General features: G+C 45.6%; 1 protein-coding gene across 2 annotated transcripts in view; it reads right to left on the reverse strand.

Moving 5' to 3' along the window:
- Positions 1-13,622, reverse strand: part of TDRD9 (tudor domain containing 9) — a 331,496-nt gene that overhangs the window by 62,386 nt on the left and 255,488 nt on the right. For both annotated transcript variants that reach the window (XM_088455276.1, XM_088455275.1), the window contains exon 28: positions 6,803-7,063. In XM_088455276.1, coding sequence (XP_088311402.1) covers positions 6,803-7,063 — 261 coding nt within the window. The remainder of the gene's footprint in view (positions 1-6,802; positions 7,064-13,622) is intronic.

Here is a 13,622-nt window from a genome sequence, read left to right on the forward strand (position 1 = left end):
GGCTGTTAGGGCCCATGTCCTATTGTTCAAACCGCATGGTCTCTAGACAAACTCCATTTTGAAAACTCACATAATACACTCCGTTTTGAACGTAAGAGAAATGTTGTAACTCTGTAAATCATATATCCATTATTGATCATACTTATAATAACTATAATAAACCTATCTGAACTATACAACACCAAAACTGGGTAGAATTATAACTATGATCACAAGAGTAGCAATTCACAATTTCTATTGAAATAAGCACATGGTTCAATGGGGGGGGGGGGGGGGGGTATCACATGTAATGCTATTGTCTAACCCACTTGCTGGCAGCCATCTTTAACAAAACTGCAGACTACCTTCCACACGGTTATTATTACTTATACCAAAAATCCCAAAACTATGATAGTACATAACTTCACAATACTATCACAATATAGCTAGCAATCCACAACTCCCATGGAACCACAACCACTAGCCGAATTGAACCTGAAATATTCACATTCCATACTACAATATTTCAACCAGATTCCATTATATTATATTTCAGAAAGTATAAACTACGAAACAGTGTACATTACTTATAAACTTATTACAATGTAATTGGCCACTACCGAATACGGGTTCCTTCATCACCAGCTGATATCAAACAATTATATATCTACAGATTGCAATATTTCACCCAATTTCCATCTTAATCTTAACTACACAGTTTTACAGTCAGACCACAGCCGAGGTGCCACAGCAAGCTGCCCACGAGTGGCCCACCTGCACATAGGCCTGTGAGATGGTCATGCAAAGCCATCTGGCAAGAGTCTGCTGGTTAGCTGGCAAGCCCTTCTTGTGGAATCCATAGAGAACAAATAGAGAATCTGTTTTTCGAAGAGAACTTGTACGGTCCACGTAGAGTCAGAACACTGACTACATCCAAGGAGGAATCATCTTCCGAGAGATCTGGTGATTGGAAAGCCGGGACTACTATTTCCTCATTAATATGGAAACGAGAAAACCTTGGGAAGGAAGTCAGGACGAGTTAGAAGAACAGCCCTCTCCTGATGAAAGATCAGAAATGGGAAGCGACAGGAAAGCCCCCCTAAATCTGACACATTACGGGCTGACGCAATAGCTAGAATAGAGTCTTCGCAGTGAGCCACTTCAGTTCCACATATCCCAGAGGTTCAAATGGAGGGCCCTTCAGGGCCTGGAGAACCACTGACAAATCCCACGGAGCCACTGGAGGGACAAAGGGAGGTTGAATATGGCGGACACCCTGAATGAAGGTGTGAACATCCGGCAGTGGAGCAATTCTGTGTGGGAACCAGATGGACAGAGCAGAAACGCGCACTTTCAGCGTGGCCAGGCGGAGTCCAAGGTAAAGTCCAGTATGAGGGAAGGCCAGGACTCTGGAAACCCTAAAAACTTTAGGGTCATATACTCTGGCATTACACCACTGAAAGTATGTATGCCACACTCTGTGATAGATCCGGGCAGAGGCCGGCTTACGCGCTCTGAGCATAGTCTGTACCACAGAGCGAGAAAATCCTTTGGACCTTAGGAGGGATGTCTCAAGAGCCAAGCCGTCAAAAACAGACGACCCAGGTCCAGATGTAGACAGGGACCTTGAGACAACAGGTCCGGCCGTTGAGGAAACAGGAAAGGAGAGTCTATGTAGAGGCTTTGAAGATTGGAGTACCGATGTCGGAGCCACCAGTAAGACAGTGCCTCAGTCTTGCTTGAACTTCCGAAGGACTCAAGGAAGCAGGGAGACTGGAGGGAATATGTATGCCAGATGGAATGACCACTTCAATGACAAGGCGTCTACGAAAGCTGCTTCGGCATCCCTTGTTCTGGACATGTACACCAGCAGCTTGCAATAGTGTGAGGTCCAAATCTAGCAGGCCCCACTTGTTCACTAGGAGTTGAAAGACTTCTGGGCCACTCTCCCACATGCACGTTGTGATGGCTGATGAAGTCCGCTTCCCAATTGAGAACTCTCGGAATGAACACCGCTGAGAAGGCTGGGAGTTGACATTCGGCCCATGTGAGGATGCACGACACTTCTGACATGGCTGACCGTCTTAGAGTGCCTCCCTGGTGATTGATGTATGCCACTGCCGTGGTGTTGTCTGCCTGCACCTGCAAAGGCTGACCCTGAAGAATGTCCTGAGCCAGAGTAAGGGCTTTGCAAATGGCTCAGATTTCCAATACGTTGATTGGTAGGGTCGTCCTGACCGATGTCCAACGGCCCTGGAAAGAGTGTTGACCGGTCACTGCTCCCCAGCCCGGAGGCTTGAGTCTGTAGTCAGGACCATCCATTCTGGGATCCAGAAGGGGTGACCCTGGGTTAGGATGAGTTTCCGGATGCCCTGACCTCACAGGTGGGCTGCCATGAGAGCCATAATTTTGGTAAAGACCCGTGGAGCTGTAGACAGTCCAAAGGGCAGAGCCTAAAATGGGAAATGTTGCTGTAGGACAGCAACCCGAAGGTATTGCTGGTGAGAGGGCGCTATAAGTACATGTAGGTAAGCGTCCTGAATGTCCACAGATACCATATAGTCCCCAGGCTCCATAGCTAGGACAATAGAGCGGCGGGTTTCAATAAGAAACCTGGGCACCCTGATAAATTTAGATTGAGGGTAGGGCGATAAGACCAGTTTTGGTTTCAGAACCAGAAATAGGGTGGAGTAATAACCTTTCCTTTGCTGTGATAGCAGAACTGGAATTATTACTCCCGCCTGCAGCAAGGACTGAATGACTTTTTAGAGGAGCAGGGCCTTGTTCGGATCCGAAGGAGAGCCTGCGCAAAAGAATTGATGGGGTGGCCTTCTTAGAAAAGAGATTGTGTACCCGCGAGAGACCACTTCTTGTACCCAGGCGTCTCTGGTAGTCAGATGCCAGTACTGGGCAAAGTGCAGAAGTCAGTCTCCCACTCTGGGATTTCCCAGGGAGAAGCCTGCCCCGTCAGGCTGAAGGATTGTCCTCAAATTAGCCGGCTGGGCGGCTGGTGTTCCAGTTCTGCTTTGACTTGGAGGCCTTAGTGGAAGCGGAGTGCCGCGGAATGGATTGACCTTTAGCCTTGTTTTGGGCACGAAAGACGGAATGAAGATGTCCGAGGTTTAGGTGTGGATGCTGAGGGTAGAAAGGCAGTTTTTGATACTGCCAATGTAGCCACGAGTTAATCCAAGTTAGGGCCAAATAGGATCTCCCCAATATCCGCCTTCCATGAGTGAAGCCAAAGACTACGGTGGATAAACACAGAAGCAGCCGAGGCTTTGAAGGCCAGGGGACTAGTATCCAAAGCCGCCTCTCCTAAATGCGAAACCGCATCCCTGATGTTAGCTATATAGGACATCTATACTCGGGAAGCCTCTAAGGAGAATGATTCCTCCAGAGCACAGGTTCTCAAACTCCGTCCGCAGGAACCCAAACAGTGCATGTTTTCCAGGTCTCCTCAAAGACCACAAGTGAAATAATTAGCTCCACCCGTGGAACTTTTAAAATGTGTCTGTGAGTAATGAACACACCTGTGCTTCTGCCAGGAGACTTGGAAAAAACGTTAACTGTGTGGGGTCCTGAGGACTGAGGCCCTGATTCAGAGCCAACGCTCTGAATCTGGGCGTTATTTTTTTTTTTTGCGGCCTCTTGGCCGCTCACATAGCTGTGGGTGACCACCCACAGCTATAGCGAGCAGCCTGGATGATGGTCAAGACCATCGCGGCCATCGGGCTTGCGACGAGACCCTTGTGGTAGGGTCTCGTGGCCGCAAGCCCCAGAGAGCTTCTGGCTCTAATAGAGCCGGAAGCTCTCCCACTGGTGATGTCAGTGGGGCCACCCACAAACGGTAGGCGTTCGCTTGGGAACGCCTCAGTTTGTGAAGCCACCCCCCGGCCACGCCTACCAAACGGGACGAGCTGTCAATCACCATCGACATCGCGCCCCCTTTGGGGCGAGACCCGGAGCGAAGGAGCCGGCTCCGTCGTGCGCATGCCCAGTGGGCAAACATCGACCCGGTTGCGAGCGCTCAGCTTGAGTTTGAGGAACATCTGCTCTAGAGCATCTGCCCAGCCTTCGTGGCCAAAGCTGGACAAACCATAGCTCCTATAAGAATACACAGATTTTAGGCCAGCCTCAATCTTCCTATCCGTTGGGTCCTTCAGTGAGGAAGCTGTAGAGAGGTAAAAAAAAAGAGCTTTTACGCAAATGTGTAACATGGGAATCTACTGCAGGAGAAGCTTCCCATATGGCACAGTCAGTTCACGGAAAAGGATAAATAGAGACCAGGTGCTTTTGGGGCTGAAACTTTTTACCAGGAGTATTCCAAGCTGCTATCAGGTGTTATGAAAGCTGATCTGAGTGAGGAAACTCTGCCAAAACCACCCTTTGTTTTTTTAAATAACGGGTGTTTTGGTTTGGGGGCGGGCTCATTATGTGTTATCTGGAAGATAGATTTAACCGCTCGCACTAAAGCTGGTATATTGATCCTAGACTGGAGTTCTTCCTCCAGAGAGAGACTCAGTATTAGAAAGATCAGCATAGTCTGCCTCTTCAGATGACAACTTCAGAGTACGCAACTCTCAGATTCTGAACTAACACAGGACGCTTAGTAGTTTTACTAGGTAGGGGCTTCTCACCTTGCAACATATTTTGAAAGGCTGTAGAGGTAGCCACCAGACTCTATACTGAAGCAGAGACCATATCTACCCTCGGAGGGGGCATAGGAGGTACCTGTAATGCTTGTACCTGTTGTGGCAATTCCGTAGGATGAATTCCAGCCGGGACTGCAAGGCGGTCCACAATATTAGTCAGAACCTGACGCAAGGAGGCCCAGGGGGGCGCTTGGGCAGGGCCTGGATGGAATGACACCTTTGCACAAAGTCCGTCCTGAATTAAATTCCCCTCAGATAAACCTGCTGTACAGGCTCTACATGATAGCAGTAAAGGTGCAGCCGCTTGCTTGCTACTCTTGTCCTTGCTAGACATAGCTGCAGAGTAGTATAGCACACAATATTGCACTGAGCAATATGCAACCACCAAGTATGTGACAATAGTCACCAAACACAAGTGGGCATGCACTATAGTGATTCTACCTAAGGTAGAGAAACTGTAGGAGATCACAGCTCAGATATGGCACTGAGTGGAGTGCAACTGCACAGTATATGACAGCCTTCACAAGTAAATGGGAAGTGCAGTATTACACTTATACACCAGTATACTAGGGCTGTAAGAGAAAGCAGGGAAAGTGATAAGCCGACAGTATAATGAAAACAGACAGACATCGCTAGAATGTCACATACAATGCAGAAATTACAATGGCTGCAAATTTGGCACTACATTCAACTACACAGACTCTGTGGTCAGTGACTCAACGTCTGGTAGGCCATAGCGCTACATAACCTGACTCCGGGGAGAGGTATGCAAGGGGGACCGGACCCAGCATTTCCCCAGAGAGCTGTTGCTTGCATATGAAAGATGGCCGCCGGAGGTCTCTGGGGTCACTGAGCCGGAGTAGAGCAGCTCTGGACGGCAAAACCTCAGTGGAATGGCGCTCAGAGCTGGAGGAGGGGCCGTCTAAAAGGCAATGGCTGACCACCTCAAGCAGATATTTAACCCCGGGGGTGCTGGATTTCCTGATCCAGATGGTGCCCTGGTGGTCCAGTGAATCCCCCAGCCAGTTCTTGGTGTCCACACACTGCACCTCCGGTATGTCCCGAGACCAGAGGTCTGACTGCTAAACTGTGAGTTACCGCGAGCGGTAACCCATCTTACCTGATGCCCTAAAGTTAGCGCTGGGGTCGGCAAGGTCCCCGGGAGTCCCGCCGAAAGTACCAAGCCATGGCTAAAGTTGCGGCTGCGGAGAGGTGACTGAGCGGCAGCTTAGATGTCCTATGGACAGTCTGATGCTGCGCACTCTTAGTTGTGTAAAAAAAAATATATATATATACAAATCAAAGCTTTTGGGCTGCCTAAATAGCCCCCTGTACAATGGTGATCCGACTACTGCCAGACACCGAGCAAATTGAGGAGCCCTCGGCTTAGGGGCAGGGGGGACACCGGAGCAATCTGGGGGCTTTGCTATTCGGTCCTCAGCCACCACCTACACCCAAAAGGTATCCCTGTAGATACTTATGGACCCTGAAGAAACAGTTTATCAAAATCTATACTCTTCTTTACACCCAGAAACAGTAAGAAAATAAAACAAAACAAAGACTGAAGTATGGACCCATCTACATGCAGGACAAACTATGGTAAAACGAACCTGTCTCACGACGGTCTAAACCCAGCTCACATTCCCTATTAGTGGGTGAACAATCCAATGATTGGTGAATTCTGCTTCACAATTATAGTAAGAGCCTATCATTACCAGCTGTGGCATGGTGCCTCCCCCCCCCCCATGGTCCCTCCAACAAAGCCAGAGCAAGTTGTAGGCAGATGATAGTGCCAATCATGAAACCTTTACAGCCCGCTCCTGACATCCCAAACTGCAGCTAGGGATAGGAATGCCAAATGTAAATTAAGAAAAAAAAACTATTACAATAAACCATTAAAAAGTGATTACTGCGAGCAGCTATATTACATGCACCCAATTCAGACAGGCACTGCAAAAAAGCTTAAGTCCCTAAGCTGCTGATGGTGTAAATTACTGGAGATGAGCTTGAGTGGTTTGCCGATAAATTTTTAGCGACCAACCACTCTGCAACTGCACCGTATACCAATGGTAATCCTGTGACTAGTGAAAATTGTGCAGAATAGACAAAAATAAATAAATCTGTTGCGTGTGAAATATCAAGTATGAAACAGTACAATGTAGTATACATACTTTTGATTCATAAGACTCTTCAGCAGACTCTGCATAACCATCGGCAATGAGCAAGTCTCTTATTCCGAGTTCCTCAGCATCTCCATCGGATCGGAAAGCATCAACATGCAGAATGCTGTGTACGACGGAGAAAACTTTTACCACAAATGTGCATCCACTGACTAAGGCGTTAAACTTCATGGTAGCTGCACGACTCCATTGCTCGCCACAAATTATTGACCTCGTCGATGGCCGCATTTTGCAGATCTTGAACTCCAGGGCCTAAAAAATAAAGCAAATTACAGAATTCAAATAAATAAAGAAAGTGCTTGGAAAAAAAAAGTGGGTGTAAATCCTAAAATATTTGTATTTAGAGAGAACACTTCCTTAGTATAAAAAAAACAATAAGCAGCTTCACTATTTGGGGCTGCTTCACTATTCCGAGTTATTCTAGAGTAGGAACAACTACAACGCCTGTTCGTGCCTACACTGTGTAGGCTTAATTTCGGTAACCTCTAGAACGAACATAGGGCTCGATTCAGACCTGCTCGCTAGATGCGTACGCTCGTTCCCAGCGTATGCAAATTTGGCCAAGTGACGACAAGGTCAGACGAACGCACGGCAAAACATAAGCACGCCCACTATGTCTTGGAGTGTGATTGCTTTGTGTATGCAGACGCCCACTTGCACTCGTCATCTCCAGGAAGTGTACGTAACCATTGGGTACCATCGGATACATTCGCAGCGCTTGAGGTTGACTATACCCTACCGCAAGCACTTCAGGTTAAAAACCAGCCAGGTGACATGTACTGACGCTGCCTATTATGCATGCCTCTGAAACGGCGTTCAAACACTCACATGTCTGCGTTCGCACCTCCACTCCCCCTGTTACCACCCAAACACTGTTGGACCTGTCACTCATTCAGCTGGGCTGTCTATGCTGGGCGAGTGTATGCTTCCCGATCACTCGGACTAGTTCGTGCACTGCGATCATACGCAGAATGCGAAAATCGGCCAGCTACGAGCTAAAGCTTCTTTGCATCTGGGTCTGAATCGGGCCCATAGACCTCACTGAAGACTCCGTATGATGCTTGAGGATAACAGACATCGATGTTGTAGTAAAAATGAGGTAGGAAATAAAATAACGAGTCCAGATGCTTCCTGTTCAGGAGAAAGGAGTGAGGCAGGGTACACACGACGATAAATTGGACGATTTTAGACTAATTGGAATGACAAATCATCCACATCGCCTAATGTGAACACACTATTGCGCGTTCCCGTGCGTCTTTCATCCCATCTTCTGACCTGCTGTACATGCATGGCCAATCAGACGATATCTTTAGCAATTTTGTTAATATCAGGTAGTGTGTGCGCCCAACCTGACAACCAGGCGATATGTTAACGTTAAATAGTTAACGATGAAACGACCAAAACGATGCAACTGACTAATGCACTCTTACATCACCCTCCATGTCATAGGCTTGTAGCTAATGTGCAATATATTGGTATACTGAAGAGTACCCTAGACTTTTTTTTCTTCCTGATGTATTTTACGTTCTTTGAATCGTGTCTATATCTACCTGCACTTTTTTTTTTTTTTAATTTCTATGTTTCTATGTATAGTCTGGTGGTTTGAAGGATTGCACAGTGTGTATGCACTATATTGTTTATTCGTGGGATGTAGGGAAATCGGGAGAGTCATCGCTTCTTTTGCACATCGTCTAGTGTGTACCTAGCATATGTTTTATTACAGAATGAAGAGTCAGACTGGGGTCAGTTCCATTAACGATGTAGCCGAACACCTGTACGGGTTTCTTTGCACACTACACATCGAGAATGAACAAATAATAATGCAACGCTCTTAATTGAAGTGACTGTTACGAATCCCAATGCCTGCTCCATGTGAGGCCCCTAGAATCCAAATGCCTGCTCCATGCGAAGCCCCTAGAACCAGGCTAGCGAGATCTTCTGCCAATAACAACCGCCCGTTGGTCCCTTAGAACTAGGATACGTTCACCGGTACTTAGGCGGCCGCCTGGACTTATGCTCGAGGTAGTAGCGGCTCACATGGAGATAGAGGGGAATTCAATAGGTAAAGAATGTACAGTTAGGACTGACAGTTGATGATTATAAGGATATCGATGGTACAGATGTTGTGAGTACAATTTGTTTTTTTGGGCAATAGCTTGGGAGTCGATGGTGTGGCAGCTGTGCCGATGGTGCGGCAATTATGCAGATGGTGCGGCAATTATGCAGATGGTGCGGCAATTATGCAGATGGTGCGGCAATTATGCAGATGGTGCGGCAATTATGCAGATGGTGCGGCAATTATGCAGATGGTGCGGCAATAGCCATAGATAAACAGTCCAGGGTTAGTAAATGGATCTGAGAGCCGATGGTGTGGCAACTGTGCCGATGTTGCAGCGATGGTGCCGATGTTGGGGCAGTTGCCGTGGATAAACAGTCTATGGTTTGATGATGGCTTTGAGAGCCAATGGTGCGGCAACTGTGCCGATGTTGCAGCGATTGTGCCGATGTTGGGGCAATTGCCGTGGATAAACAGTCTATGGTTTGATGATGGCTTTGAGAGCCGATGGTGCGGCAAGTGTGCCAATGTTGCAGCACGGAAGCTACTTGCAGTGGCTAAGAAGCCGTATGGTGAACGATGGCAGCACGGGAGCTGCTAGATGCGGCCAGGAAGCAGTTTGGAGATAGTTGGTAGCACGGAAGCTACTTGGAGCGGTTAGGAAGCCGTGTGGGAGTTCAGTGAACCGGAGAACAGGAACAACCTGACCCTGCAGCCATGCTGAGGGAACTCACAGACACTCTATAGTCGGCACAGGTGCAATAGATCAGTGAGTATAAATAGGCTGAAGTCCCAATCAGGTTTGCACTTGTGGAAAACACATCACTTCCTGAGGCCTGCCGATCGCCTAGCAACAGGAAGAACTGGAGTTACCCCGTCCTGTCTGGGCATACTGTCAGAAAGTGTCAAGTCGTGACCGCTACTTGTAACAGTGACCCCAGAGACTGGGAATAATCTACTTGCAACCGTTTGGCCAATAGGGAGCTGCACGACACCAACTAATTGCACAGAAAACTCACTTCGGAATTCTTAAGGCAAAAAATGCTACAGCTCTATCAGGGGTATTCAATATGGGAGCGAAAACATCGTTTTTGCGTTAATATCGGAGCTATGACGTCATTATCGCAGGTTTCAGTTTTACACCATATTCAATTTCAAAGACTTTTCACAGGTTCGAAAAGTCTTTGATAAAAAACGGGGATAACTTTTCACCATTGAATTGGTGTCGAAAAAAAGTGCAGAATTGGGGTTTAGGGGTGCAGGCTTAAAAAAAAATAGCCTGCACCACTGGGAATGACATTTAAAAAATAACTGTCAAAAAAAGTTATAAAAAAAAAAAAAAAAAAAATAGGGACACCCCAAAAAAATTTAAAAATTGGGGTTAAAAAATTAAATATAACATGGGAAAAAATTGTTTAAAACTAGGGAAATAGGTTCAGGGCTATTCTGCAAGGATGCGGCAGGTGTTTTCTAGAATAGATTTATAGCGGCAGGTGCACAATTGCAGAATTTTTTAAAACTTACTTTAGGGACATCAAAAGTACCCATTTTCATGTACCCCAAATTTGATGGGACCACTTAAAAGAACTAAAAAAATAACCTAAGTGCTCTTCTGCATCACTTCTTCAATGTCGGGAAAAAAGCACCTGCCGCAGCTGTTTAAATCCCCGACTTTCTTTTGCAGGCTAAAACGGGGGGACCCATAGTGATCCCCCATGTTTTTACAACTTTAGGGGGGTCCTACAATTTTTTCAAGGAAAAATATGTTTTTTTACGCAAATCCCACTTCGCCAGGTCCCGTTTTCGGAGGTTTTATATTGAATACGGGGATAAAACGGGCGCGCGCCCGATACTTTATCCCTGAAAATTCTCCGATGTGGAGTGAAAGTCCAGCACGGACTTTTCGCTCCCATATTGAATACCCCTCTAAATATAGGAGTTTGCATCACAGCAATGGTCCAGACTGTGGAATGCACACTATTCTGAGTCAGATCACTGAAATTCTATAAATGTGCAACGATAACATAAAATACTGGATATTCATGGCAGCACACGAATTTTACACTGGGCCTCATATATTGCCAACTATTAAGATTCTCCATGGTTTGCGGTCAGCTCTCCATGTCCAGCAGGCATGTTGGAACAAGACTCACAGAGTAAGCAGAGCAATCTGGGACAGTGAATACACATACTGATTCTGGCTATAGCACATTTACCCCCAGAGGAAGGCATTACAAAGTGAGATAGACGACCGTTCACAGTGGCTCTCCATACAGCAACCAGACAGCACAGCTCGGACTGAGAGCCACATGACTGCATAGGAGCGGCTCCCACTACACTCCGCTCAGACACAGTAAAGGTGCCCATCCACTAGCAGACATGAAAATGACTGCATGATTACGACATTGTAATCGTGCAGTCATTTGTCAGTCTGTTATGAGCCTGCACTGAAGGAGCAATCGTTCAGTGCAGCCTCATCAATCATCTGCAAACATACTGTCGAAGCCGGATGATTGGCTGAGACCATATCTTAAATTAATATCGAGCAACGCCATTTTAGGTTGCTCCTGACTACGCCATCTTGCGTCGTCAGCATGAAACCATTGTGTGTGATGCGAATATGCTATTAGCGTTGTGTGATTGCATTACCACTGCATATTGTTTAAAATCCTATCATACCCCATACGCACAAATACACATATAAATATATATATTTAAAAACTTCATATATTCAGTGATGACATACATGTCTTGTGGACATGTTTGTGACAAATAATTAAGAATACACAAGGATACTGTGAGTGTTTGCTCTGCACATACAGTGTGTCTGTGACAATTGAAGTATAACACAGACAATGATATGCTGAATGTGGATTTGGAAACAATGGTCAGACGTTTAGCTATCGTTTAACAATTGTGGCCTTGTATTCAATGCTGATGTGGTTAAGTAGAACTAACGGTTGTATTCTGGATAAACATAGGAGAGCCTTTTATTAAAATTATCAGACTGTTTGCTCCATCTACGAACAGGACAAACTCCATTCTCTGTCATTTTTTAGCTCAGACAGAAGTAATATTGATAGTAGCCAGTGACTGTTTGAAACACATATATACACACACACACTTAAATGATCATATGGGTTTCCACAATGCGTGCACACACATATATACAGTTGCAATTATAAATAGAAACACACACCGCGCACCTTTTATGCTGCATGAACACACCGCGCACCTTTTATGCTGCATGAACACACCGCGCACCTTTTATGCTGCATGAACACACCGCGCACCTTTTATGCTGCATGAACACACCGCGCACCTTTTATGCTGCATGAACACACCGCGCACCTTTTATGCTGCATGAACACACCGCGCACCTTTTATGCTGCATGAACACACCGTGCACCTTTTATGCTGCATGAACACACCGCGCACCTTTTATGCTGCATGAACACACCGCGCACCTTTTATGCTGCATGAACACACAGCGCACCTTTTATGCTGCATGAACACACCGCGCACCTTTTATGCTGCATGATGACACAACGAATACCTACATAGAATCAAATATACACGCACTAATAAAAAGGTTCCTGCACATTATGGTTTATATTAAAGTTATTAATTATGATGTAAAATGCATGTATTTGATATTAATGGTATACAACATGATAGATATGGCATGTTTTGTACTAAACTGACACAGTTTATTTCCAGATATCTGAACCTATCAGCAAGGGAGTCGCATCTTGCGATTAATGGTTAAGGAATATAGGAAATTATTGGTTAGAATGTAGTGTCTCTATCTAGTTTAAATCAATTAAAGAAAGACAATGTAATCTGGAGAATTGGGACATACCCCTAGTGAACTGTCCTATGAACTACAGCATACTACAAAGACCAAGAACCAATGGAAATATGTTTGTCTGTCTACATTGTTGTTATCATGATCTGTTAGGGTATATAGCCTGTGTCTCGGTCCCAGTTAGTAGCCATTCTCTTGGATGACCACAGACCTCAGGATTGATGACTATAACTGGGACCGGTGCGCCTGCGTAATGTATCAACTGTATCTTGTTTATGTATAATGTTTTGTGCTAATTGCATTTAGATCACAGCGTGTAACTAAATGCTTTTTATGGGAATAATAACTGTTTTGTGCTTTGGAACCACACTCAAAGTCTGAAAAGCAATTATTTCTTGTGCGACTTACGCTAAATAGCGACATTTAGGGTGTATAGATTATAAGGTATTCATAATGCTCAACCTGATGTTATCGTCAGGTTGACCAACATGTTTGCACGATGATAGATGTCTAAACGACCAGCGGGCACGCGCATCGCTGGTCGTTTTAGACATTTTTGCAAACAATTGTTATCGTTCAACTTAATAGTCTAGTGGATGGGCACCTTAAGTGTCCTATGAGTCTGTGCCATTCATTTGCCATTTTGCACCTCTCTCCTATAAATCCGTGGGAAGCTCCGGAACAATGCTATGATAAATCTTGTGCATTGACATTTTTTTGCTAAGTTTATAACATCTGGACATACCTAACTTTTCTTACATTACAAAATCATACCCTGAGAGACACTATTGTAATCAGCGGACCCACTGGGATTAAATAGGGAAAATAGGGACTGTACGTGTTTTTCCGACCATTGGATTGGTATTGTATTACACCACCCCACATGCTATTTAAACATTGCTACATATTAGATAACTAGAGGCTCAGAGTATAATGCTCTTTTATAT

Source organism: Taudactylus pleione, unplaced genomic scaffold, assembly GCF_031769625.1.
Source record: "Taudactylus pleione unplaced genomic scaffold, aTauple2 ptg000652l, whole genome shotgun sequence".
NCBI classification, from domain to species: Eukaryota; Metazoa; Chordata; class Amphibia; order Anura; family Myobatrachidae; genus Taudactylus; species Taudactylus pleione.